General features: G+C 44.6%; 1 protein-coding gene across 2 annotated transcripts in view; it reads left to right on the top strand.

Moving 5' to 3' along the window:
• IGSF11 (immunoglobulin superfamily member 11) overlaps positions 1-27,020 on the top strand; it is a 101,327-nt gene that overhangs the window by 69,593 nt on the left and 4,714 nt on the right. For both annotated transcript variants that reach the window (XM_017814889.1, XM_017814890.1), the window contains exons 2-4: positions 24,091-24,254; positions 25,432-25,639; positions 26,420-26,575. In XM_017814889.1, the coding sequence (XP_017670378.1) occupies positions 24,091-24,254; positions 25,432-25,639; positions 26,420-26,575 (528 nt within the window). The remainder of the gene's footprint in view (positions 1-24,090; positions 24,255-25,431; positions 25,640-26,419; positions 26,576-27,020) is intronic.

The following is a 27,020-nucleotide window of genomic DNA, read 5'->3' as shown; positions in this document are numbered from 1 at the left end:
AGTTGGTTGTGTGGAGCCTCCCTAGCTCAATGTAAATTGTCAGATTATTTGTCACTGGGATAACACGTTTGTCAATGCCTCGCCGTAACAAATTAGGCTCCTGATCCTGCATACATTTATGCAGGTGCTTATATGTATAGATTGCTTAACATTCAGCCCTGTATTAGTTCTGTTGAAGTGAAAAATACTTTTAAAAAATGTCTCTGTCTTTTCTGGATTAACTTGTAGGATGCTGCTTGCTTTATTTCATTTGTGGACATATAATTCTTCAAGTTCTTTTTGCTTTTCCTTTTTTTAAACTTGCTTTTTTTCCCATCCTTTCTAGTCCAAACTTCCTCTCGTTATTCTTCTGGCTAGAGACAGATTTAAAAAAGCTGCCCAGCCATTTCTGAACTATTAATTTCATCCTCATTTATTAATGAACCCACCTTCTTTCTGGTGCTGCTTCTCCCCCGATGAATTTGTAAATCCCTTCTTATTCTCTTCAGTGCCTTAGGCAACATAAATTCATTTGCTTTTTTTCCCTTGCCCTTACTTTTTCCCTACATCCTTAACTGACTCTATACTCTTGTTTAGTCACAATCTCTACTTTCATTTGCAGTATAGGACTTTTCTTGTGGATTTTCTTAATGAAGAGGCATCAGTAGGAAAACACCATGCTGTACATTATTACACACTATACTATAAACTGAAATGTTTCATTTAAAAATTGTGTGTTGTGGAGCTTTCTCATAGTCGGTTTATGTTAGGAACAGTCACTGCATGGTAAAACCAGTGGTTTAGTTTTAGAATATCTTTTGCCTAATTCTTTAAAGCTCTCACCATGGCTTGAGCAGGGCAAGACAGGCAGCTAAGGAAATGGGAATTCCTTTGCTTTTTGAGTGGTTTCATCCACTGTGCTGTGCTGACTTCATTTAAGGGCTGCTCTCCTTTCCTAGTAGGAGACATAAAAAAAGCTCCCTTTTTAAGGGGAGTTTTTCTAACCCAACCAGGGTGGTGGGGATCTGTGAGTGTTTCAGCCCCTTGTTGCTCAGGAGAAGGCAGACAGCCAAGAGGAAACCTAGACTGAAACACTGAGTGACTGTAAAAGGGGAGAAGAGGCAGGAGGTCTTTCCATCCTTCCAAACTCTGCTTTAACACAGGTTGGCAACAGTGCCATGCTTTAAGGCAGGCATGGTCTCTGAGCTCCATCAGCATGTTAGGCAGGGAGAAATGTCCCATGACCGCTGTGGCTGTTGCTACTAGAGATGGTAATCCCGTTCTTGGGGAGCAAGACTGGAGAATGTCTGGTGGAGGAGTTGCTTCACAAGGTCTGGAAAAAAAAAAAAGTCTGGAGGCTAAATTTAGAGACTCATTGGAGAAAACCCATTCAGCCAAGGCTGATCATGTGGCCTGGAAAAATGCCTGTGACTCAGCTCATGTGAATGGGGCTGTGCCACTGACTTGCCTTCTAACCTTGGAGAAGTCTCTCCTGTGCTCAGTTTCCCCATCTATAAAACAGGGACAGTGACACAGGGTTGCGGGGGTTTGGCCCACTCCTGACTGTGAAATGCTCCAAGAAACTGAGTTAAAATGTAAATGTTTCTTTCTTGTAGAGAATCAGAGTGAAGGTTTTGGTGGGGTGGGGCAGGAAGAAGTGGGTTGTATTTGGTGGTTCTCACCACCTCTTTTGGGGGTGCTCTTACCCACCTTTCTCCCTCCCTTCCTCCCTGTATGGGTGCCAGGGAGAGCAGCTATGAATAAGCAAAATGTAATGAGATCATGAGTTCTCATGTGACTCTGGGACCAGAAGCCATTGTCCCTTCATCTTCCCATATCACTCTAGGCATCTTTCACGCACTTCCTGAAGATGGACAAGTCGGGAGTCAAGTAGAGTCCTCAGGAGGTGAAAAAAAATGCACAAAATAGGCTTAAAAATAGAGATTACCTTCATAGACCTATATTTTCTCCTTTGTCTGTGCCCCATAGTGTTGGGCTAAACGAGGGCAGGGAGTCTTCTGGGGTTCTGGTCACTATGTTGGTTGTTTGTTCAGAGGAAATGTCTTTTTGTTTACACGGGGGAGAGAGAAGCTTAGAGAAGAAACCTGGCACAGAGCAGTTGGGATTTGGTTAATCTGCTTAGAAATACATTAATCGGAGGATCAGATGCTGTCAACAATACTCTTTCCCCTCACTCTCTTCCCCCTTTTAGTACCTTCCTCATCACTGCTCCCACTACTCCGCACCCTCCTCCCGCTGTGTCTTCTCTCCCCTGCTGTGAAATCCAGGGAGTAATGAAGGACAAGGAGATTAAAACAAAATTAACAAATAAAATATAAATCCTAGATCTAAATGAAAATTAAAAATGGATCTTCATCTGTTTATTTGTTTCTCTAAAAATAGCCTTGTAGCCCAGCCAAAATAAATGTAGCCAGGATTTCCCTGGAAAGTTCTGGGGAGAATAGTCAGGTCCCAAAAGGTGAGCAACTAGTGGAAATAGTGTCTGTCTGCTTTCCCCTCTGACTCCATCCATCTACCCCCACTTCCACTGGAGCCTGCAGGAGAAGCTGTGGGGCCACACTGCGACATGACATTATCATGGCATTATGACAGTGACTGGAGAAAGGACTACTTCAAACTGCCAACCCTCATTGCCTTCAGCAGGAACAGCAGGTACTCAGCTTCTGGCTGTCATCTCTTGTCTAAAGATGGGCATCCATCATTGTCAGCAGTCACAATTTAGTGGGTGCTGTGATTAGAAAGGGAGCCAGGCAATTCAGTTTCTCTTTTGGCACAGTTGGGATAATAAACACACAAAGATATTACCTGTGTGGGGAGAGAAGCTCTGAAAGAAGGTGTCACTGTTAATGGCACATTCATCAACATCTTGTTGCTTTCCTGCCTGGCCTCTGGTGAGTTGGAAAGGAGGCTCAAAGGTGGTATCCTGTGGCTACATGGAGCCAAGGTTAAGTTTGAGCTTGCTTCTCTAGTCTGAGTTTGCTTCTCTCCGAGCTGTGTTGTTGTAGAATAACTGTTGTCAGAGGAGCTTTTGTTCTACATGCACTGTCTTCTAACATTTTTGTTTTATGAATTTTTCAAGAAAAGCACAAGAACAAAAAGCATTGCAGTGAACAAGCTATCAGTACCAACTGGGGGATAAAGAAAGACGTAGATAGCTACTGCTATCTACTCTTAATATTTGCTTTGCACACACGGTCTTTCATATTCCTGGGTTTTGTTCTCAGATGTGGAGCACTCTGTTTCATTCTCTGTTGGAAGGTATAATCATAGGCAATGCAGGATGTGTGGTGCAGCTTACCTAATTTCAGGGATCTCCTGGCCTTTGAGCCATTGTTTTAACAGCATTACAGTTGCATTAATTTTGGAGATTTTGCAATCTCATGTTAATCCAAATTCCATTGAAGTCAGTACACAGACACCTATTGTCTTAAGCTGGGGTTGGTTCAGGTCATTGCTCTTCAAATTGTGCTGAGGGAAAGGATGAGAATAAAGGGAAGGATGCAGTGGTATATCAGAGCTCAGCTTTTTGTGCTTTCATGAGTGAAGTAAGGGCTGTCTAAGAAGGAAATTGAGGTGGTAAATGTTTTTACAGGAGAATTAGGTTTTTTTTTGAGAGAGCAGGAGGCATGAGGAGAACACAAGGCTGCTGCCTGAGGGGGCAGCAGTACTTTCCCAAAAAGGGAACAGCAGAGTGCTTTGTCCATCATCCCTTCTATGGGAAGACGGGTCCTTGTGCCAGTTTCCCTGCTTGTGGCGGGTTCCCTCATGCTAGAACACTGCACTGAAAAGAAAGGAGAACCTCTGGTTCTCCTCAATCTGCTTTAGAGGAAGATCCAGAGGAAACAGTGCTGTTCCCCTGCGCATACATATGAGCAGATGCATGCAGCTATCTGAGGACATGTGGACCCCCTTAAAGTTGGTGCACCCCATCTCTTCTTGGCCTGCTTCCTGTATTCCCCCAGCCACTGAGGTGCACTGTGACCCAGCTGCCTGCTAAGTGTGGCTGTCAGGGTGAGTGGTGATGTCTGCTGGCTGTGCCCTGTGGGTGCTTCACAGGCCTCTTTTTCCTAAGGAATTATTTGTAGTGTTGATCTCATGATCGGTACTATAGTGTGAACAAACCATTTATCCTCTGGAGCAACAGCTTCAAAAGATGCGGGTTTGAGTGTAGGACTTACAACCAACAAGTGGTCATAAGACTTTCCTGAAGGTCGCATCCAGACCTTGTGCCAGTAAGGCAGAAATGCTGAGTTAGCACACTCACAAATTCCCGTGTCTTGGCTTTCTCCCAGCAAGTGGGAGATAGGGAGCCAATAAATCTCTCAGAGACATGTCTTTGACAGCAGCCCCATACACATGAACTGCTCTATTGCTCCTGGTTGGGAGCTGAGGGTTTGGTACCTGCTGGATGAGATTACAGCACTGAATCAGTGCATTTAGGGATTTTGTCTGTCTGAGCAAAGGAGGGTGTGATAGAATTACTGGATCCATTCTGTTCAGGTAAGAGTCAGAGGTATGATGTGGTAGCACAGGTCTTGCTGTGACCTCCTATCAGGAAAGTATACAATGTTCTTTCCAGCATGGCACTACTGCTGTTTTTACCCTGCTAGCTGGATTAAACCTAGTATAGACACATGCTGTGTCTGGATTTTGCTGAGGACAGAGACTTGAGGGTTTGGGGCTAGCCTGTATCTCCAAAATGTTGTGTGGAGTTGGTCAGTGTTTTTACTTGGCAGGTGCTTTATTAGCCATGATTTTCCTGTCTGAGATCAGCCACTGCTTTTTCCATCCTCTTAATAGCAGTGGCTTTGCTGGGTCTTGCCTCAGGCCCCATAACTGGGCTAGTGGTTGGAATCTGGATTGCAGCAGATATTCAGATACAGAAGACCTTCAGGGAGGCATCTTTTCCTATATACTTTATCCCTGGAATGTCATGAAGGAGGTATGAAAGAAGACTTGCTCCCTATCAGCCTCTTCCCCTGCCCAGGGTGTTGCCATTGGCTTCCTTGCTCATAGCCAAGACCTGAAACAACATCAGTTCACAGCCTGATGTGCTCCCTCTCAGGCTCAATGTCATATGTTGGTGTGGATGGTGGACAGTTTGTTGGTGGACTGAGAAGGGAGTTTGGAAACACTGGGGAGATTGTCCATTCCAGTGTGGCTACATACAACACATGCACTAAAGCTGAGCAAGCTATAGGTCCCTATGGACAAATGGGCTTCCTACACATCTTTTTTATTTCTTTGACCTCCTTCACATCTCCTGGAGTCTGTCCCCACAGCTGAAGCATGTATTGCTGCAGAAGCTTAAGATCTTGGGACGTCTTTTAGGCCAGTGGCATGCGGACTGTCACTGGGAGACTGAGGTGAGCACTATGTAAGCAAACTGTATTATTAAATAGGAACTTCGAGAAACTCAGTGATTTCATGCAACTACTCTCCAAAAATCAAAGTAGATTGTGGGTCAAAAAGTTCAGGCACTGCCAATCTGGTCTGTGTGCTGCTCAAGCAGAGTACCTGAGTTAAGTCTCAGGTACCTGGTAAGTATCTGGTTAAGCCTCAGTCAACTCTATGCCCTGCATTTAAAAGCTGCTTGAGGTGGAGTTTTCACAGTCTCCATGGAGCAGTTTGTTTCAGAGCTTTGTTGTTGTCACAGCTAGATAGCTAGTCTGAGACCTCGCTGCAAATTTTGTTGCTAATAAAGATGATTGGTGGGGAAAAGAGAACTATTTTTCTCATGCAAATTAAAAGTATACTACATTTGTCTTTTAGCTTTTTTCTATCTATTTTTCTTCTGTTTCTTTTCTGTCCCTTTGATGTATCTCCCTATCTCTATCTCATTTACTACATCCCTTCTTCCACGATGATCACTTTCTCCTTTCACAGGGAGCAGAAAGAAGCTCTGCTATGCTTTCTGGGTTCCTACTTAATCCTACCTGATCTTCCATGATATAAGGCTCCTTTCCCTCTGCTACTCTTGCATGTGGTACAGATGAGTATGGCAGAACCCTGCAGAGGGTCTTGTGCTTTCGAGATGCCTCCCAGGCAGCGCCTGCGGCCCCATCTCCTTCCTCTCTTAACCCAAAAAGGTTGTGCTCAGATGCTCATGAGTTATCACTCATTTCTTCTAGCATGGTGATGCCTGGAGCTTTCAAATATGTTCATTAATTAGGCCTCCTGGGGTGTATTCCCTGCTGCCCACTGTGTGTACATATGTGGAGCTGGCAGAGGGGAGGAGAGGGCATGCCTGGCTCTGGAGCATACGCTGTGCATCCTGCCGGTTTGCAGGCTCGCTTTAGCAGTTGGTCATTCCTTAAAGCCTCATCCCCCTGCAGAACTGGAGAGAGCCTCAGATGCCTTAGAGGGGCAAAGAGACGCAATCGGGTTTGACAGGATTTGCACCACAAATTAAGTGCTGAGTGTTCACGTTTGACACTCCAGCTCCATGGAGCTTTTGGGTAGCCCTTCGCGGAGAAATCTGTCAGAAACCCAAGGATCCAGAAAGCAGGTGAAAAACCACTCTGTCACCTCCTGTTTTTCACTTCTCAGAGGATGCAAACCACCAAAATTGGTGCTGCATGGCCTTGTCAGCTCCAGCGAGCACCCTGACTCCATTGCAGTGAGTAGGAAGGTACTCTCATGGCCGGGAGCTTGCATGCTGCCACCCGTCATCCCACACCTCCATGTTTGGTGTCTAATTTTAGATGTAATGGGGATGTGGAAAGAGCACCACCATTCCTCTTGATTGATTAAAAGAAAAAGTATGAACCAAACCCATTCAATTATGTAGAGCCAGGGATGTTCTTGCCAAAAGACTAACACAAGCTTGGTTTCATCTGATAATTTCTACTTCCCAAAGGTAGATGTGTTTTCTTCACCTTTCCTCTATGGTTGTGTATTCTTGCTGCATGTGCTATCTGAAGCAATGCTGTCTTTCAGCCTAGCAGAAGTGCTTTAGTCCATTGTTGTATTGCTTCCTAGAGCCTGGAAAAGACTTTAACATTTTGTGACATGAGCACAGAAATACATATCCATAGCTCCTACTATAATGAGAGCTCAGCAAGCCATTCTAAAAAGCTGTGCCTTTGATGAAAGTCATCCCTGGATGGGCAGCAGCCTTGTGCCAGTCTCAGTACAGCACAACCTCCCACAATACCACCTTGTCATTTGAGCTGAATTCCTTCCCTATGGACTGTGTTTACTGTGAACATACCTAGCATCCCTGTGGCAGCATTAAAAGACAACTCCTGAGCTTCTGTGGTTCTAGGAATTACCCAGTGTAGTGCTAGTCTTTCTCCAACTGTTTGTTCCTCCTGCTCACAGACTACTCTTGTCCTTCTGTATTGTTCTTTAGCCATTCCACATCTTATTTAGAGATAACCAAATTAGCTGTGGAGATATGGGGCTCTTGCAGAGGCATCCAGTGGGCAGCCTTTCCACCTATCTCTGTGGGGTGTGTGTTTTAAGCCATGCTGATTTAACTCCACAATCTCTCTCTGAGTAGCCATCAAGTGTACACTGTTGCATTTATTACTCTCTCTTTTCAAGAAATGTTTTCCCCTGGGGTCATATTCTAGTTTGCGATCTATTGCTTTGAGTATTTATTGCTTTCAAACAGTATCTAGGCCTCGGGGTATGGTTTCTATTCCTTCCATTGATCTCTCTGCTTGTTCATCTGCTTTCCTTTGATACCACATGCCCAAGCAGCACAAAGAACTTGTGGGGTGAGGGGACACTGCCCCAGTTCCCAGCCAGGCAAATGGGGGCAGGGAGCGAGGTGGCAGTCAGATGTACTGCCTGGACTGCTGCTGAGGTGGATGGAGAGGTCAGAGGTTGTTCCTGCTCCCCTTTCCCTGCCAGAGGTTACCATCAGTTCACATTGTCAGCACGGCTGCCTGCCTTCTTGCTCTTGAGCCTGATTCTCTCAGTGTGACCTATGGTAGAAAAAAATTCACTCTTACCCACTAACGAGGATCTTTTTGCCAGAGCTGTGTGGGAGAGCTATTACACTAGCAGTTATGTTGGCAGGTCTGAGGGGGATACAGTGGTATGAGGAGTGGGAGGGATGCTCACCCTTACCTTGGGAGTAGCCAGATGCAGAAGCATGTATGACCTCAGCATAAGCTACTACCCCTTTTCTCCCAGCAGATCCAAACTGCAGAGCCCAAGATTCAAAGCCACATACAGATTTTTTGGTGGTAGGCCAGACTTTGATGAAGTAAGTTTTAGCTTTCTGACTTTAGGTTGGTTTATGTTAGCTGGTTTTTATGGAATCCAAAAAGCAGCCTGCAACCCTTGAAAGATTGCACCAAGGGCTGGAAACCCCTCCTCCACCAAGCAAAATTACCTTCATGTTTATCTGAGTGTGTGCAGCAGCTTCTCCCTCATGTTGTCATTTTTGACCTGGGGAGAACTGGTGTGAGCACTTGCAGAAGGCAAGGAAACCAGGTCGGATGAATCCTGTTAAAGCAAATTCAGGCTTATTATTCAAACAGATGTTTATGAATATATTTTGCCATACTTGCAGAGTCTTAATTGTAATCTGACTTGATGGGCACATGAGTTTAAAAGTAGAAGACTAAATTTATGGAAGGAGAGAGGATTTGGGAGATGAACTATCAAGCTCGGCTCTGGGTTCATGTCTGGCTCTGCACAAGCATCGGCAAGTCACTAGGGTTTATTGCTCCTTACCTCCCCTGGATTCCAGGGGTGCTCAGATCCTGCTGGCAGAACATATCTGCCTCCTGAGCAGGACTCTTTGTGTGCTGAATTCCGTGTTCATTCATAATTGTTTTCTTTGCTTTCCATTCTTGAAAATATAGTGGACATTTGCCACGTTTTTATCCTTCTGCCTGTCCCTCCCCTTCCGCAAGTGGAGGCCTCTCCTCCATTCCTCTTCTGTTTTCTCAGCTTCCATGGGAAGCTGTTAAAACCTTTCTTGGTGGTGCTTCTCCTGCAAAACCAGGTCTCTGTGAAGTTTTGATGATACAATGACTTCACTGCCTGGTGAACAAGAAGAGAATCTGGGAAAGAAGTCAAAGTGTGATTCTACTACAATGACTATTATTATTTCCATTAGCAGATATGGCAGGAAAAGTTATGATAAACAAGGGAAAGATAAGTGCGATTTGTACGTGTTTAAACTCTTCTGTGCATTTTTTTTCCTTTTATTTCTTTTTCTTTCTGAATACAAGTACTGATTTAAAACTAGGGACAGATTGCTTCCTTTTTCACCCAGAGTCTGGTGATACCAGGGTTGCCCACTGTGTGAGGCAACACAGCATATTCATTCTCACACAGTACCTACCACACAGCACCTACCACACAGCAGGTAGCAGTCTCGCCTGCAATGAGATGTCCTCTCCTCTGACGGCATCTAGAGGGTCAGAGAGGCATCAGCACTTCCCTGAGGGGGACACCCCCCTCCAAGAGCTGTACTGGCTGCCCAAGCATCTTCCTCACCCAGTAGGTATGTGAGCAGTGCTCACCTTGGCTGGCACAGTGGTTCATCTGGCGTGGACCCAGCTGGCTGCAGGTGAAGGCAACCTCCTGAGGATGGTCTCAGGTGGAGGATTTGGAAGGAAATGAGCCTGAGAGTGCGAAAAAGGGGGTAGGAGAAAGGCTGCTTCGTGATGGTAACTGCTAACATAACTGTGCTGAGGCAGCTGTTAAAAACAATGATGCTCAAAAAGAAGGTTTTAACCCTTATGGTAAACAACGTGGTACCACAGACTCCAGAGATGGAAACCTCCTGCTCAGCCTACAGCAGAGCTGTAAGACAGCAGCTGGTAAGAGAGCAAATGGCTCCAAAAATACTTGTAAAAACACCTCTGCATATGCTGCCTGGTTCCCCCTCCAGGCAAACAAAAAGGGAGCACTGAAAACTAAGTAAAATTGAGGGCTCAGCCTTGTGCTCTGTGTTCCGAAATGAGAACCTTTGTATCAAGGTGGCATAGGGCAGTTTGGGAACAGTTCTTCCTTCCATGATGCAAAATGTTTTGGTGAATCCTCTGGAAGAGTTGCTCTGCCACAGTGAGTTGTGGCAGCCCAGACCATGTCAAGCACAGACTGTTGTTTCCTCAGGGCTGTGCCTCCCACATCACTGTTAAAACTGGGGGCGTTTGCAGGCACAAACAAGCTCGACACTGGGGCTCACCTGCAGATTCGGTGAGAGTCCCTGCCAGCATTTCCAAGGCACTTGGATAAAGGTTGAAGCCAGTGATATTTTTGATGCCTGTGAATAAGATTTGGTTTCAAAAAGGTACAACTGGGCAAATTGAGCCAAGCTGTGACCTTGCCTCACTAGCTAAGCCCTGCTAAACAGGGAATTGCTGTTTGCAAGTCTCCCACTTCTTCCTGCTTGCTCTGGGTTTGCTTCCCAGGACCACAGAGAGAGTGGCAGTACTCTGAAATGGGACCCAGAGACTCTCATCATGAGCCTTTCCCAGCTGTTGGGAACCACAACAAGGTTTCTCTGAGCTTTAAGAATACATGGGGAGAGCAGTGAGTACCTGCTCTTGGCTTCAAGAGAAAAGAAAGAGTTTGGGGAGACTTCTTTATGCAGAGTAGCACTGATCTGAGCTTTTAATAATGCAGTGGACTTGTAACTGTTCCAAACTGTGAGATTTTCAAATTAATTTTTAATACATGGTTTAACATTAAAGATTAACATGTGTGTTTCAAATTTCAGAAAGGGAATTTACCTCCGAAAGGTTAAAACTTCCTTCAGTAGCTTCTTACGTTTTGTTCTATTTTACATTCTCTTTTTTTTTTCTCTTAATCTCCCCCTGGGTGCATAAAACAAACAAACAAAACAACAACAACAACAAAAAACCATACACACACCCCCCCAAAAAACCAAACAATGTAAAGGGAAAACTCAGCATACAGGCTGTGCTTGGGGAATTTTCAACTTGTTGTTAAACCAGTGTCCAAGTGGGCTCTTTCATATTAATGCTGCTCTGTGTGCTCTTAGACTTGGCAGGAGAAACAACATCTGTGTGAAAAACTGAGCCAGCTGTGTCAAAAAAAAAAAGTTAGTTCAGAGCAGTTGTGTACTTTGCTACTTGGGCATAAGCAACTTCTTGCATCTGTTACAGAGTGAAAATTTGCAAAGTGTTTTCCTGAGACTTTAACTCTAACAGACAAGGGAAGCTTGTAGGAGTTTTATGTTTGCAAAAGTTAGCAGCTGTTGGAAAAGGGAATTTAGGACATCATGGGAGGGGAAGAAGAGAGGGCAAGCATAAAATCAGACAGCACTGTGAGGCTTGGTCACCTGTCGTTAACTCTCAGATCTTGGCATGAGAAAATAAGGTGCTAAGGAGAGAGGCACGTCGTCATGTACAGCAACAGCAGTAGCTGCATTTGCAAAGTCTCTTTTCTGCATCTCGAGCAGGTTATGATGGTACTCTATGTTATTTGAACAGCTACTTAAGAGGTTTGGAGCATTTGACATGTCCTTGAGGGAGCCTGCTTTGTGCCTCCCAGCCTGGAGAGCTCTGGGGCAGGGCCGCTAGCAGAAAATGTTTGCTCTTGGAATCATGTTGGCCTCCAATAGAGCTGAACATAGCGAAACTTCTTGGTTATTTTTTTTCTCCTCGATAAGATGTGTGTGTGTTAATTTGAAATCAATACTAATACCTGGTACAGTGGTGGAGAGAGTGATTAATAGGCAGAGCATGGACCATGAATCAGGTGCTGAAGTCCTGTTCCTCTCTCGCCATTGACTTGCTGCTTGGTGTTTAGGTGAGTTATACCCTCTCTCCATCTTGGTTTTCCTCACTGCAAAATGGAGACTGCATTGCCCAGGAGCCTTACCTCCTGTCATGTTTTAGAGCTACCAGTGCAACTTTCTGCACTTGATTTTTTTCAGCACCATGCTGGGTACCCAACTAGGGTGCCTGAGGTCTGGCACTGGCTGGAGGTGAAAACGCACAGCATTTGTGAACAGTCAGGCTCAGTGATCTTAGCTTGGATGCTTAGAGCTGCAGATGCTTCAAGCCTGGGTACCCCATGAGCAGGGAGGGCCTCCCAGCTTTGGGACTTCTTTCCCTTTGCGCCCTGTGCTGGTACTTACCCACATGCCAAAAGGACACACTGCAGATGGACAGCAGATTTGTATTAATCTGACTGTGTACATTTAATCTATTTGTCCTGCTTCCACCATACAATGTGAGAATGAATAGCCCAAGTGGCTGGACAGTCAGCAGCACTTGCACCAAAGCTTTGGGTTTTGGTGTAGGGAGGTGGGGAAGATGGCACTTTCAGGGGACAGGGAGCATGGACTGACTCATTCTGAGAAAGGACTGCAAAGTGCTTAAATAGATGTGTTCCTGTGGCTTATGTGTGGAGGTCTCTGTGCTTGACACTGGCCATTTGAGCAACATGAGGACCAAACTTCACATGGAAACATCTATACCTCCAGAACTCTGCGTGTTTCTGTGAGAAGATCGTGAGGGAGTTGTTTGTACCTAAAGCTGGTAACAAACTGGACGTCTATTCCAGGCAACTCCTAATGTACCCTCTCTGTTTCATTTCCCATCACAGTGAGAGTCCAGATCTTTTAATAGAAGGACCAAAAATCAAGGGAGATTTCCACTGGGAAAAGGTACTATTCATATAATGTTGAAAGGCCCTAGCATATTAAGTATGCATGTTTGTATACACTGTACTGTTACTGCATAAAATTATGCAAAGTCAGAATTTATGTAGTATCTAAATATATGGCAAAAGTTTAAATGGACTGAAATAAAGTGTTTTTACCTTATTGAACTCAAGTGTGCTAATATTACCATAATTAAATGGGGAAGTCAAAGTAATTCATTTTGTCTTCACTCACTGAAAATGTCATCAAAGTTGATATTCTTACAACCTATTTTGATTTTAATGAAAACTCTTCTTTTCCCAGTGGAAAATTGTCCTTTTACAACCTCTTTCAGACAGCTCAACTCATAATCTGAAACATTCAATTACTGACCTGACATTTGCCAGAGCAAAAGACAAATTTGGGTTTTCGTTTCTTTCCAATTTAAATGAAAAAGAGCCTGCCTTTTTTTTTCCTTTCTGTTTGCTTGTTTTTAATAATTTTAATAATTTTAAATTCAAAGTAGTTTGGGATTAATAGAGTTTAAGATATGGAAGTCTAATGTCTTTGAATATGCCCATGAAAACTAGTTTCAATCTGACTGCTTTTGGACACTTCGACTGCTTTTGTCAGTCTTGTTTGGAGCATCACATGTAAGACAGGGAAGTTCCATTGTGATTTTGCACACTGTCACTTAAAGGCTCTCTCTCCTACCAGCGGGCCGGAGGAGTTTTTTTATTAAAATGGATGCAAATGTGATTAGACCTTTAAGCCTCAATTTGGCAAGATACTTACACATGTGCTTAGTTTTTAAACATTAAATATATTTCCAGTAACTTAACTGCCTTTAGTGGAATTTCTAGGACATATCAAATCCTCTTGGGCGTTAGTGTCTGGCCGAGCAGCCCCAGCTCCATGCGGGCAGTCTGCTGGCCGTGCAGGTGGCAGCCTTGGTGAAGCAGAACGCACAGTCAACTCACAGAGCAGGAAAATTTTTAGGGAGCTCAAAGGCATGGTGAAAAACAAAGACCATTGGCCAAGTATCTTTGCACTTGCAAAGCTTGTGAACTGCATAGGATGAGAGCATTTCATGCACAAGACACAAAACAGATAGCCAACATGTTGGCATTGCCTCAGCCAAAACTTGGGGATTGCTCGACCAGATCCTTTAAGAATCTGACACTCGTTCTGGTGACAGTCCTTCCTGACTTCAAGGAGAATAGCATCAGTCTATAAATGAAAACTTTTCTTCTCAGAAAGGGCTGCTTTCTGTCTCCTTGGGGATTGTTTTCATTTTCAGTTATTTAATTTTATTTTGTCATGTCTTAGGCAGCCCTTTGTTAAGGAACCAGCCCATCATAACACCCCTTAGGCCATCATCATAAGCAATCATGGGGTGATGATGATTCTGGAATATCCTGGTAAAAGGGCAAGACAGGTAAGGTGGGTACCACAGGAATTATTTGGGGGAGCTCCCCTGCATTTGTCTTGAGAACTGAGGCCATTTCTTGGGAATCATTTCATATTCCCAAACCCCACTGTTCATGGTCCCCTAAACTTCCTTAACCACAATCCCAGCTCCCATACTGCTACTGCAGCTTCACAGTCCTCACCCTGAGCCCTTCCTTCCAGGAGGTGCCCCCAGCTCCTCTCCAACCCCATCTAGGTTTGGCCCAGCCTTCACTCTCCCCCTTTGCCTACAAAGGAAGCCCCGCCTTCTTGGAGTCCTCATCCAAGCCCTGCTGTGGCCTCAGTGGCTTTGTGTCATACAGCACCTCTGCGTGTGTGGGTGCACTCCTGTTTGTTGTGGAGCCCATCAACATCTGGGTGGGTGGATGCATTGTCTTCCCATTGTCTTGCTGCCTTTGCTATTTCTGGAAGATGCAGCAGCACCAGTAAACCCTGGTTTTCACGTGGCCACCTAAGGTTCCTGAAGGACTCCCAGATGATGTCAGTGGTGCCTTCAGAGAGGGAAACACAACACAGCATGTCCCTGGATCTTAACCCGGCCTGTGCCTAATAGGGAAAGCTCTGTCTCTTTTTTGTCAATCACCCTCTGCTCTTCCTCCTTTTGGAGGAGGATGAACATAGCTCTTGGTGCTTTGGGTAAAAGTAGTTGGTTGAAACATTGGTTGAGACTATTTGCACTGGAATTTGACCTAACAATGGTTGTCTCAGGCATCTGCACTCCATGCTCCTGCTTTTCCCCACCACACAAAAGTTGTATATTCCAGCCTGCGCACCCATTCATCCTGCCTTCCCCTGTGCCAGCTCCCCTTATTGGACTTTAATCTCATTCCTTATGGGCTCTGTCCTTCCCATTCAATATACCATTGAACATATTTAAACCTTGAGTTGTTTTCCCTTATTAAGCAGTTTATCACTGTTGCAACCTTTTTTTTTTTTTTTCAGCCAGCAGAGAAGGAAGAAATTTATTCTTTTGACCATAAATCATTTACAAAGCTGCTGGGCTGTTAATGTATTTTTTATGTCTCGGCAAATAGAAAATAGAAGCGAGTGTCTTAGTAGAGTTTTGCCGACCTGTTTTAATTTCAGCTTCCTAACCCTGACTCTCTGTTCCCCAGTCTTGGGAGCAGATACATTTCTCTTGCAGAGGCACCAGTGGATACCTTCTCCTGAAGGAGACAACTTTGCTGTGTCAGCAATGTCACGTGTTGTTGCCAGCACTTGGCACTGATCCGCAGCGTGACACATCTCTGCTGACTGGGCTGTGCTGGGAGAATGCTAGCAAAGAAATGGGATCAGGGAGGGGGGAACTTGAGCCTATTTTTGCTTTTAGATCCTGGGAAGAGCTCTAATTAGACTCACGCTCTGGGGTAAGCAAATTACATGCAGCTCTCAATTTATCCCATGCATCCTCATCCTGTACTTTTCATGTCTGGGCTCATCTGGCCTCAGGTGTGGTTACAGATACCCATGGGGATGCTTGAGGATGCTTTCAGAGACAATGACTGGCCATGGTGATGCTTTCCAAATGTTAAGAGCTGGCTCTTATGAGGTTTTGCAACCTGCTTCAGGAAAATGAAGCCAATGTATGCCTTTGCTGCTCTCAGTCAATTCTGTGCCTTTTTCCTCTTTTAGGAAATGTAAGTAAAAATCTTTGTGTAAAAGGTGCATTTTCCTTTCTGGTGTGCTGTGACAAGCAGTAAGATAATTAAGAGGAGGGATGTGGGAGGTTTAAGTTGGCATTTGAGCTAGATGAATGAGAAAGTCTGCAGCTCTGAGCTGTTGCTGCAGGCTTTTTGCAAACTCAAGCTGAGCTTCTCACCTTAAATGTGCTTATAGGAACATTTGATAAGCTTTCATCTCCAAGTCACTTCAGCTAAAGTAACTGGCTGTGGTCCTTCAAAATGCTTCCATCCCTCGACATTCATTACTGTTGGATAATGCCTCTACTACAGCAGTGAGCAGAACGGGACAGTGTGTCTGCAATGCAGCTTTCCCCTCTCACAGCAAAGCAAATTAACCTGTCCCCACACCTTCCTCAGCAGGTTATGCTGCTTCATGCCTGGCTGTGAGAGGGAGGCACAGCTTCCTTTCTGCCTTTGCTGGCTTTGGGCCAAAATAATCTTGTGCTGGGCAACAAGGCAAATAGCAGAGGATGACAACATCTTAAGTTCCTGCAAAAGGATTCCTTAGAGCTGATCTGTGACAGGACTAGGAGTGAAGGAGAAAGAACTGTGTTTGCCAGTCTCAACTTTGTAGAAGACAAAGAATAGGAAGATACCTTTCTGCGCCCAGCTAACCTTTTGCTTTCCCCCTTGTCTGTGCCTGCGATTTGGAAAATGATGGTTCAGGCATCTCTGGAGGACCTGAGCAGGGAAGGAAACGACTGGCACTCTGTTGCAAGGACACACCACTCTGTTTGTACCTTGTGTATGCTGTCTCTTTGTGGCCTTAAGCCACCTTCTGTAGATAGATTGCATGCTCCTGATTTACCCATCTTAGTCCTGGAGGTGTGAGTCACTGATGACTCCAATTCTGGGCACAGTCAGGAATGGACAAAATCAACACCAAATGGTCCCACAGAATGGGCTGAATCAGGTTTACATACCCCTCCACTCTCAATTCAGGGAAACTATGAGCGAGCACTTGAGTTTCTGTTCCCCCTTGGGTCCTCTCTGGCCTTACTCATCTACTAAAGCAAAAAATTCCCCGACCTCAGTAGTGCAGCTGCTCCTTGAGTCCTCTGTGAATGCTGTAAATTCAAGGACTGCCAGCTCAGATCGCAGCAGTTTCTGTTTCCAGCCAGTGCTGCATGTGTCGGAAGGAAGCGTTAAACTTTCCATAATGTACTTAATTGTGCAACACTAAACCATGGAAAGGGGATTAATGCATGCCCAGAGCACAGCGATTGATTAGTTTTATCCTAGCTAATGTCATTGTAGATACTATTTTTGTTTCTATTGTTGTCCCTTTGTATTTTTATAATCTTGCTATAATACAATGCAGTTGTTTTTCTACCTCTAACTTGCATGCATACTGCATTCAGGGCAGCAAAGATGCAAGGCATCCATCCCAGCTAGCAGGACCTGTGAAGAAGGCAGCTCCCCTGGCAGCTTCAGCAAGGCTTGATAGAAACACATAAGAGAAGCCTGTACTGGGAGCACAGCAGGAGCCTAGAATTGGAAAGGACCATTTGGGTCATTGGCCCCCTGACACTGCATCTGTAAACCAGATTTGGGTTCTTGTTCCCACTCAGCACATATTAGCAAGCTGCTCAAACATTATGTTCTCACACTTCAGAAAACTCTTTTGCAGTTCAAGACTGTGACTAATTAAACAAAAGCATTAAGATCTGTTGGAAAAGCACTGTTCAGATGCTCAGACAGCTTAACATCATGTGATCTCTGCTACCTGGAGAGCACAGCCCCTCTTGATTCCCCTAGCAGATTTGAGGGCTCAGCAATTCAGCAAATCAAACTCTTGAGGTCTAAACCTGAGCACACAAGGATCTCACACTAATGGGGACCCGCTGAGAATACCTGAGGCTGACTGGCTTGGTCAGCAGGACCCAGGGAGTCTGTCCCAGAAATAGGAAAGGAATCAAATTCCTCAGTGTGTCATGAGAGCCCCTTTTCTACCCCTGCAAGAGCTAGTCCAGCTCCTCTGACAAGGACATGGAAGAGAACTGGCACCATTCTTGAAGTATGTACAGCTAAAAGCTTTCCTGCCTTGTTTTGGTCTAAAAGTCCAATTTTCATTCTGCCTATGGCTGCAGGTTGGGGAGGTCAGCACAGGGATATATGCTTTATGTCACCTCAATCAGCCAGTTATTTGAAATCATCCTCCCAACCGGCCTGCAGAGAAAGACCTATTTCTAAAAGGGAAGATGGCAGGGGTGGTAGTGACTGCTGCTCACCAGGTCAACAGCTGAGGTCACAGTGGGGTGGTCAACAGGATGTTTCCCTGGTAGTTTTCTGTGTATTTCAGATGAGGTTATAAATGCCAAGGAAGAAGGGTCAATGTTACCAGTTTTATGGGTAGCCAGTGTCCCTGATCACTCAGTCTAGTTCTTGGCAAGAAACACTGCACGGCTGAAGTTCAAGATCTGTGCTCCATTGGAGTGTTTGGTGATGCCGGTTCTACAAGCAGGATGGAGTCTGCTGCAAGCTGCCTCCAGATACTAGACCGGATAAACACTGCATTTGGTTAGATAGATTCTGAACTAGCAACTATAGCACATCTGGAATGAAGTAGGATGCTCATTCCCTGGTGAGAATGGGCAAGACCAGTATTCAAGCAGCTTGATGAGCAGCCAGTTTGAATGCTGTCTTATCAGTCTGGATAACTTCAGTGTCATCCGTGCTTGCAACTGCAAGCCAGGCTCCTTCCGGTTGCTGCACAAGCAGGTCCTGTGACAGAAGTATTGCTGGCATCTGTCACTGTCTTCTCCAGCTGTGAGTCTCTCCTTTCTGGACTGTAGATTTTGCTGCTGCTCAGTGTGTTGAGTCTGCAATGTACCTCAGCTCATTTAGGGTGGGAGATATTCCTCTTCTTTGGCACAGGAGGTATCTTTGCTGCCAGACTCAAAGTTGTGAGGCAGGTCAAAGGCACAGCTCCTTGTTTTCTTTTCATCTCAGGAATGAGACTGCTCTGCAGTTTCTCCCTCCATAGCCCGCAGTTGCCAGATGGAACCTTTTTGTTTCTACCCTTTTCTTGGAACTTTTGTGTGACCTCATCTTTGCCTCTCTAATGAGGGACCTAAAATGTCATACTGCCAAAGGTATCTTCCCCAGCATGTGGCAACAGGATTGCTAATTGCTCTGGGATGGGGGGGGGTGGGGAGCCATTTCAGCCATTCTCTGAGTTTCAGATGCAAACTGATACAGCTTGAAGTTTTATTCTCATTTTCCCCCCAGCCACACACATTTTTGCATGTTTTCCCTTGAGGTCTGGAGACAGCTGAAGCTTTTTCCATGCCTTTCACACCTTCTTCCCTCCTTCCTCCCTTGCCCATTTGCTTCCCTGGCTTGCCAGCCCCGCAGAGTGAACCTGTACCCCTGCCTCTGCCTTTTAGTATCAGGAGTTTGCTGCTATCAGGTGCCAAAAGCTGTTGACTTACCAACAATTCTAGGGGGTACTTGCAAAGTAGAGAGTGTCCGTCAGAAGGTGAGGCAAGGCAGGAACTTGACTTTCATGATATGAATGATCCTCCAAAAAACCTTCTATTTTTCTGAGGTCCTGGGAGATGAACACTCTGAAGATAAATATAGTGGGGGAAGACCCTCTCTATTGCGCTATACTGCAACCCAGCCAGTGGTGAGCACGTTTGCCTCTGAAAACCAGGTGCTGGGTGTGATCCAACAGAGGAGGACTTGCCCTTAGCACAGCTTCAACAGAGTGAAATAGCCACAGTGATTCCTGAAGGCACAGTCTCAGCCTTGTGGGCCTTGTGGTCTCTGACCATCTGCTGTCATGGTGATACGGACTGGTGATTGTGCGCTGGCTGTTCATGTTACAATCTGGCCTAGGGATGTGATCACGGTGGAAGTCCTTATTTCACTCATAGGGCTGTCAGCCAAGGTAATCTGCTGGTCTTGCTGGTGATCTCTGGCAGAGAGATGTGGCAGTGAGTGAGAGCTGGGAACATTTTCAGCCAAACTAGAAGGAGTCAAGTGCTAAGATATGCCCATGTGTTTCAGCTTCACTGTATCTGGTATATTCTTAGGGTTCTGAGGCTTTCAACCCTTGTAAGGCAGCTAGCAAACATGTAGCAGCATCTGACTCCTTATACACAGCAGGGAGGCAAATGGTCATTGTGGGACTGTGTCCTACATGCTTGTGTCATGTTGTATGAAGTATCTACATGGACTCCTTCATGAATGCAGGGGAGGGAGCTGAGTGTGCCACTTGAAAAAACAGAAGTGAGCCATCAAAAATGAAATCACAGCGATCTATTGCCAGAATAATACTTGATCTTGGAAATATGAAGAAATTCTGAAAGTGCCTCTGTAGCCAAAACATTGTTCTGCTGACTGGTTCCCTGAGAGGGGACAGAAAAATGGAGCATCTGTTGTAATTAGTGATGGGAGCTTGCTGCCTCGGGATCAAAGAAGAACATCGTTTGCTGAATCAAGCTAAGATCAAAGTGTCCTACGTACAGGAAGGGCCCATTCCTCTTTCTGCTGACAGTAGTGTACCCTGCTCTTCCTCCAGGCATGCTGCTTACAGGGATGCTTAATTACTAAGTAAGAAAGAGACTGCATATACGAGAGAGTGTAATGGCCATTGTAATCCAATTCTGAGAGACGGTTTGGTGGTGATCGATTCCTTGTCTCTCAAAAGTCATTAAACTTCTGAATGCTTAGAAAATATCTGGATTGTGTAACTATGCAAAAGGAGAGCCTTTACAACATCCTTTGCTTGATTTTTCTGGCCTCTTATGTGTAATTTGACTCAGTAGACTGGGCTGTATGTGTGTGCATATATCTATATTTGCATTTATATCTACTCAAGGGAATTCAACTTCTCATTCCTTAGGCTGAATTGAAAAATCCTTATCCCAATAGATATGCTAAATTTGAAATATCTTCCTCCCTCTCTCCCCTGCCTCTCTCCTCTTGCATTAATGCAAAGCCACATTTTTGCAACTCCTAATTTTGAAATGTTTAAACGCATATAATTTGGCTGAGTTTTTCTACTATGTATCTCCCAAGGCATACAGGTTTATAAGTGTATGTGACTTCGTGTGCATCCATCTGTGTTTTGGGCCATGAGTATTGGTGTAGAAGGATGCAATCACACAGATACTTGCATAGATGGACAAGTGCGCGTGTAAATGTGTTACGTTTCCTAGTAGTCTTAAGATGCTGTAGCTTTCGAAGAGGATTTGATCTTTGCTCTTTCAGCTGTCTCCCTGGGAGAGGAGTTGTGTTGCAGTACTGTCCCCCCAGAGCTGTGTTAACACACCAGCCACCTTCCTGTTTATGCTGGTGGAAGAGGACTTTGCCTACATTTGGTCTCCGGACTCTCCTGTCGCCTTGTCTAAGCTTACTTGTCAGAAGCGGTTGTGTGTGTTTTCCCCAGCTGTAGCCCTGCAGATGCCATTTAGCTTAACAAAAAGAGTTCTTGTCTTTGAGTGCTGCTTGCCTTGTATACATCCCAGGCCAAAGAGCAACTCTGGGATGTATGAGGCAAAGGTAAGTCTGAGGAGCTGGCTTGCCCGGTGCTTTAGCAATACAGAGACAGGACAGTATAGTGTGTGTGTGTGTGTGTCCATCTTGCAAGCCAGGTTCGAAGCAGCTCCCCTTGGCAAAAGAAATTGATGGAGACCTCAGCTCTTCCTTAGTGCTCCCTTGCTCCATGCCATTAAAATTAAAAGGGATGCTGTGGTGCCTTAAAAGGGGGAGGAAACTACGAGGTGTTGCAGGATGATGAGTGGGGTACTGGGAGCAAAAGGAATATGTGTCTTCTTTCCTTTTCTTTTTTTAAAAATTGTTCATAAGTAGATTGGGAAATCCTCAAATGTATTGAAAATTATTTTTACAGTGATTAAATTATGTATGTTCTATTTTAGTGTTTTCGTTATTCTGCGGGATGTTTACAATCAACTAATAACAAATATTAGGAGTAGCAAGAGGATGATTAGGCATGAAGATCTCATCGTCTTGATGACTGAGTGATTGATGTAACTAACCCTGCAAAGGCAACTATGAAGTAAAACTTTTCCAGTAAATTTATTCCTAGTGAATACTCACATTTAAGTATTACTTTCTCTGAATGACAATAATTTGAATGTGTGGGGTTTTCTTAGGGGGTAAAAAAGGAAGGGATAAGGGATGGGACTGAAGAATACATATTGCTGTTCCAAGTAAGATGAGAAATTTGTTTTCCTCTCGTGGAGAGCTTCTCATTAAATCTATGCCAAATATGACAGAAGAGCTTTCTGCACCATGTTGATGAGAGAGGTTAATCCAATAAACGTTCAAAACATTGTGAATCCCTGCACACTGTTTAGCACATGGGTGATGCCAGGCTGGATGAGTAGTCATGGCAATACCTCCTTCAAATTTAGACCTGCAGAAAACAATTCCTTGTCAGGGTCATATTCAGTAGGAGGCATCTCCAAAGTTGACATGGATCAATTCTGGGCTTTGGGCTACTGCCACTGCCTGGCCAGCCATGAGAAAGTGAGGAGTCCAAATCCATTCCCAGAATGTTGCCCACAGACACAACTGGAAGGCAGGTACCTTGTAATAAGGGTGATGGTTACTGCTGGCTCTTCAAGTTATTTACTTCTGCTTGTTGCTGAGAGCCTTGCATAGGAGACTGGTGGATTAAGGTTTCACCAGCTGTTCCTCATCCAGCCACCTAATTCTCTGCGATGTTATCAGTGGTGATGAAATGTTTCCCTACGAATTTCCAAAATATTCCATATTTTTAAATATATCCCAAAACTGTGAGGAAATTTGGACTTTTTTTTTGGGGAGGTGTTTTTGTTTGTTTGTTTGTTTGTGGTGTTGGTTTTTTTCGTTTGTTTGGTTTTGGTTTTGGTTTTGTTTGTTTTTGTTTTTGTTTTTGTTTTTCCCCAAAGTCAGAAACTTTCCCTTGAATTTCACTTGCAGAGATTGAAGTGGAATTTTGTCTACCTCTATTCTGAAACATTTTTGAGCCTCTCTGAACTACCTGAAGCTTTGGAGATGGGAGATATGGAGGAAGGAATAGAAGTTCAGAGGAGGTGCTTGAGTATTCACAATGTCCTGGGGTATTGCAGCTCCAGAACAGTCAGTGCAAACCCTGGAACACATCATAGTCTGTTCAAGTGCTAGAAAATTTGTATTTGTAGCATCTGAAGGTCAGCACTTCCAGCCTCTGAGCACACCACCTCTTTAAGGTAGTGTGGGAAGGATCGCAGCAGACAAGTATGTGGGAGACCACTCAGCTTTTTCTCAGACATTAGCCTGTTCAATTTCTTTGTAGTTCAGATAGAAAACTATTCTCATGAAACATTGCACCTTCAGCAAACCAATGTGTCTTGGCAGAAAATAGAAACTTTGATGGCAGCCCTTCCTTGAGTCAGCAAGAGAATAGGGTGGCCCACAGACTGCACCTGAGTGTTAACAGTATTCTGATATTATCTTGGAGCTTGAAAACTCCTTGCCTTCTCCTCCAGTAGCCTCTCACATGGTTTGAACAAGAAGATGGTGAGCTGTCATATAGAGACATAGTTTTTGTAGTCACTATTTTGATTTTGTGTGGAAAAATGTTTTAAAGAATTTTAGTGCTACTCAAAATAGTGGTGGAAACTCCTTGGTTCATTTGATAAGATTTTGGTGTTAAGAACGGAGAGATTTCCCTGTGTGACTTGCAATCCTAAAACTGCAGCCTTGAGCTGCTGTACTGGGTAGCTGGGGCTATCAGGCTTTGAGCTCTATCTAGATTGTGTGGAAAGCAAAGAAGTGAATGGTGGAAATGCTGGAAAATTAGTGAGACTTTATGAGATCCTCCATTATCAGTAGTCATTTTTCACCACCTAAATCGAAATGCCTGGACTGGAAAATATTCTGGCTTTTAACCCTTTAAATTAAAAATATCACTAAAATACTTCTGGTCATGCTGGACTTTACGAGGCCTAGAAGTCAGGGGAGAACGGTGTTTCTCTCTTCTTACCCCTTGGTGAAGACTGCAGTTTCCTTTTCTGTTTCACTGGTGTTGGGTATTGATGGGTTTGAAAACATATTTCATTATCTCTCAGACACAGCTTGGCTGCTCTTCTACTTCTTTCCCTGCCACCAAAACCAACCCAGTTGTTTTCATAGACTCTAAAACCAGAGTGCTCTCACTTTAAAGGACCACCTATCTGCATTTGTCTGTGAAAATGATCTGCGTGAGAGCAGTCTGATCTGTGAGGAAGGAGTATAATTATTTTTAGCCTTAAGTAACTGGTAAGGTACAGCTGTGTAAGAATAGGATGCTGATGTCATGACCTGGAAGTGTATGGGGCCACCTGCAGTGCTTTGAACTGTGTGTCCTTCTCTTTCCAGGTCTGGTGTGTCCTCTGGAGGTTTCTGTCAGTTCAGGAAGTATCCAGGTTGCCCGAGGCCAGACAGCAGTATTGCCCTGCACCTTCACCACTAACGCTGCTCTCACTAACCTTAATGTCATCTGGATGGTCATTCCTCTTTCTAACGCCAACCAACCTCAACAGGTAGGTCCTTTCTTACTGGAGTATGTATTTCTTTGAGGCTTTCCCGTTCCCCACCTTTTTTGGGATGTATACCCTTTACAATGCTGAGTCTCTGGTTGTCCCAGAATTTCACTATTCCTTCATTGCTGAACATGCCCTCTGGATCTTACATTAATCTGATTTCTTCAATGCTCAGTTAGCAGATGCACGTTGTGTTCTTGGCTGCCTTGGCTGGATGTGCAACTGGGGCAGGTGTATGTGATACTGTATTGCTGCCCTGGACCTCTAGTGGTTTGTGTGTTCAAAAGAGCACAGGGGATGTAATCCAGGTTTCTGGAGGGCCTGGGAGTAGCTGCAGCCTTAAACCTGTGAAATCTGTGTAAAATGTCCCGTAACACATAACCTCTCATAGACTTATCACCCCTTTAACTTCCCTTCTTATTTTCTCACTGTCTGTTGCTTATGCAAGTCCATTCTTATGAACATTAACAAATGAGAGTGTATCATGGTGAGCACAAGAATCATAACCTGAGATCTGCTGGCCTGTTTTTTGCCCACATACTCTGACAACAGAAGAATGCCATTTCTCTGAAATACATCTGTCTTGGCTCACACTGCCCTCATCGCATTTTGTATTCAGTTTGAGAACCCACACTGGAGAGTACTTGCTCCTCAGGGATTTGGTCCGAGTACAGTCTGACTGGTAGAGACTGTGCAGGTTCAAAGGTTGCAATGCCTGTCATTCAGTTCATCCCAAAGATCTTCAGTGAGCAGTGTCAAATCATGGCAGGATCTTACTGACTGAGACTCAAAATGATACTGTCCACTGTGCAGATACTTTTCAGCAAAGTACTCACTGACTTGCAGAGAGTCTCTGTTTCTGTACATCAGTCCTGACCAGATGGGTAGTGACTATTATATGAAGTAGGCTGGTATTACCTATCCAGCTATGTCAGAAGATTTGGGTATCTTTCTTGTCTGTTACCTTTGTGAACATTTTTATTGACATAAAATGTGCTACAGAGTCTGTTCCTCTTTTGGAGAAAACACCTCTGCTAGGATATATATTTAGGTCTGTATATTCAGAGATCTTTTAGTAACTTGTCCTTTTGGCTTTGGAAGCCCATGTTTTGCTTGCTGTGCTTCCTTCTTGCTCAGCTCCTGCAGAGTGTTGTTTGAGCCTTCCTTTCTTTTCTAGGTTATTCTCTACCAAGGGGGTCAGATCTTTGGTGGTGCACCTCAGTTCTATGGGAGAGTGGGGTTTGCTGTGACAATGCCAACCACCAGTGCCTCCATCTTCATCAACAACACTCAGCTATCGGATACTGGCACATACCAGTGTTTGGTCAACAATCTTCCCGACCGAGGCGTCAGGAATATTGGAGTCATTGGACTTACTGTCTTGGGTGTGTTTATTGGTATTATGGGGGAGAGGGGAGGAACAGGGACAAGGGGATCCTCTGTGCGTGGCAGTGCATCATAACAGAGCAATATGGTAGTGTATGCATTGGAGCCCACACCCTGTGGTGAGGGATAGGCTGCCTTGTGGCTACTGTGTGAGTTTGTAGGGCAGATAGACTCCATATGCAGGTAGCATATAATGAAGTTTAAAATAAGATGGAGAGAGTTTTTGTGGTGGGATTGTGATACGGAGTTGCAAAGAAGCATGAAAAAAATACAAGGGCATCCTGGACAGCTGAAGGAACTGTAAGAGTTTTGTGCATAGCAACAAGAAAAGATGATTACTTTAGATATTTTCTTCCTTTTCACGAAAGCAGTTGGTTCTGGATGCTCCCTTTGATTTTAAATACTCTAGAGTGAGTGCCATTTTAGGGATATGAATGCAAAATCCACTCAAAGTAAATTTTGTCTGCAGCTCTGTTAGCTCTCACCATCCTTGTTATCTCAAAGACAGAAATGTTCACCTTTTTCTCAAGGGAAAGATCTAAGGGAGCTGGGTCCTGTGAAAGTCTGTAACCTTGATGGGCTGGTGGGTCAGGAATCTTTGTGTGAATTGTCACCCCCCAAACCTTAATGGGTTCTTGTTTGCTGCCTCAGTCTTGTCCCCTTGTCAGCTTGTGCCGGTGTCCTTGCTTTCCCCAGCAGCACATGTCCAGAGTGAGCCTGCACTCTACTGTTTGGTTATATTTCCTGATATGCTATCACCTTCCCCTCTTCTCTCGTAGTTCCTCCTTCTGCCCCGCTTTGCAGAATCCAGGGGTCCCTGGACGTGGGCAGCGATATCACTCTGACCTGCAGCTCAGAAGAAGGCATTCCCCGACCAACATACCTCTGGGAGAAACTGGACAATGTTCCCAAGTTGCCCCCAACCGCCACACAAGGTGCTCATTCTGTTGATTATCCTCTTATTTCCCAGGTGACAGCCTGGGTTTTCCTTTGTCTTTGCTGCCAGAGGTGGCATGGCTCATTGAGTGTCTGCCATCATTTGCATGGTCATTTTATTGGAACGAAGATTCCTAAAGCCCATGGTGGACTAGGTACCCTCCAGAGGTCACTTAAATGATCATGGTGTTTTTCTGTACAGAAACATGTCCCCACTGAAAAACAAGGAATGAGTTGGATGGGAGAGAGAGAAAGTGGTTGCTAGATGATGGCATGTGGCTGGAAATCTCAGCTGCCAACTCACCTGCATTTTAAACCAAATGAAAGGCTCATAGAATGGAAAGTGGAAGAAGAGAGGCAGAATCATCCCAGGAAAATAGTGACAGCTTCTTACACTGAGGCCACCATTCTCCAATAAATTACTGCCAGAGCTGCTTTTCAGAT

Source organism: Lepidothrix coronata, unplaced genomic scaffold (assembly GCF_001604755.1).
Source record: "Lepidothrix coronata isolate B3197 unplaced genomic scaffold, Lepidothrix_coronata-1.0 Scaffold46, whole genome shotgun sequence".
Classification (NCBI taxonomy): Eukaryota; Metazoa; Chordata; class Aves; order Passeriformes; family Pipridae; genus Lepidothrix; species Lepidothrix coronata.
Note: the sequence above shows the minus strand (reverse complement) of the source record. Positions and strands in the feature narration are given on the sequence as shown.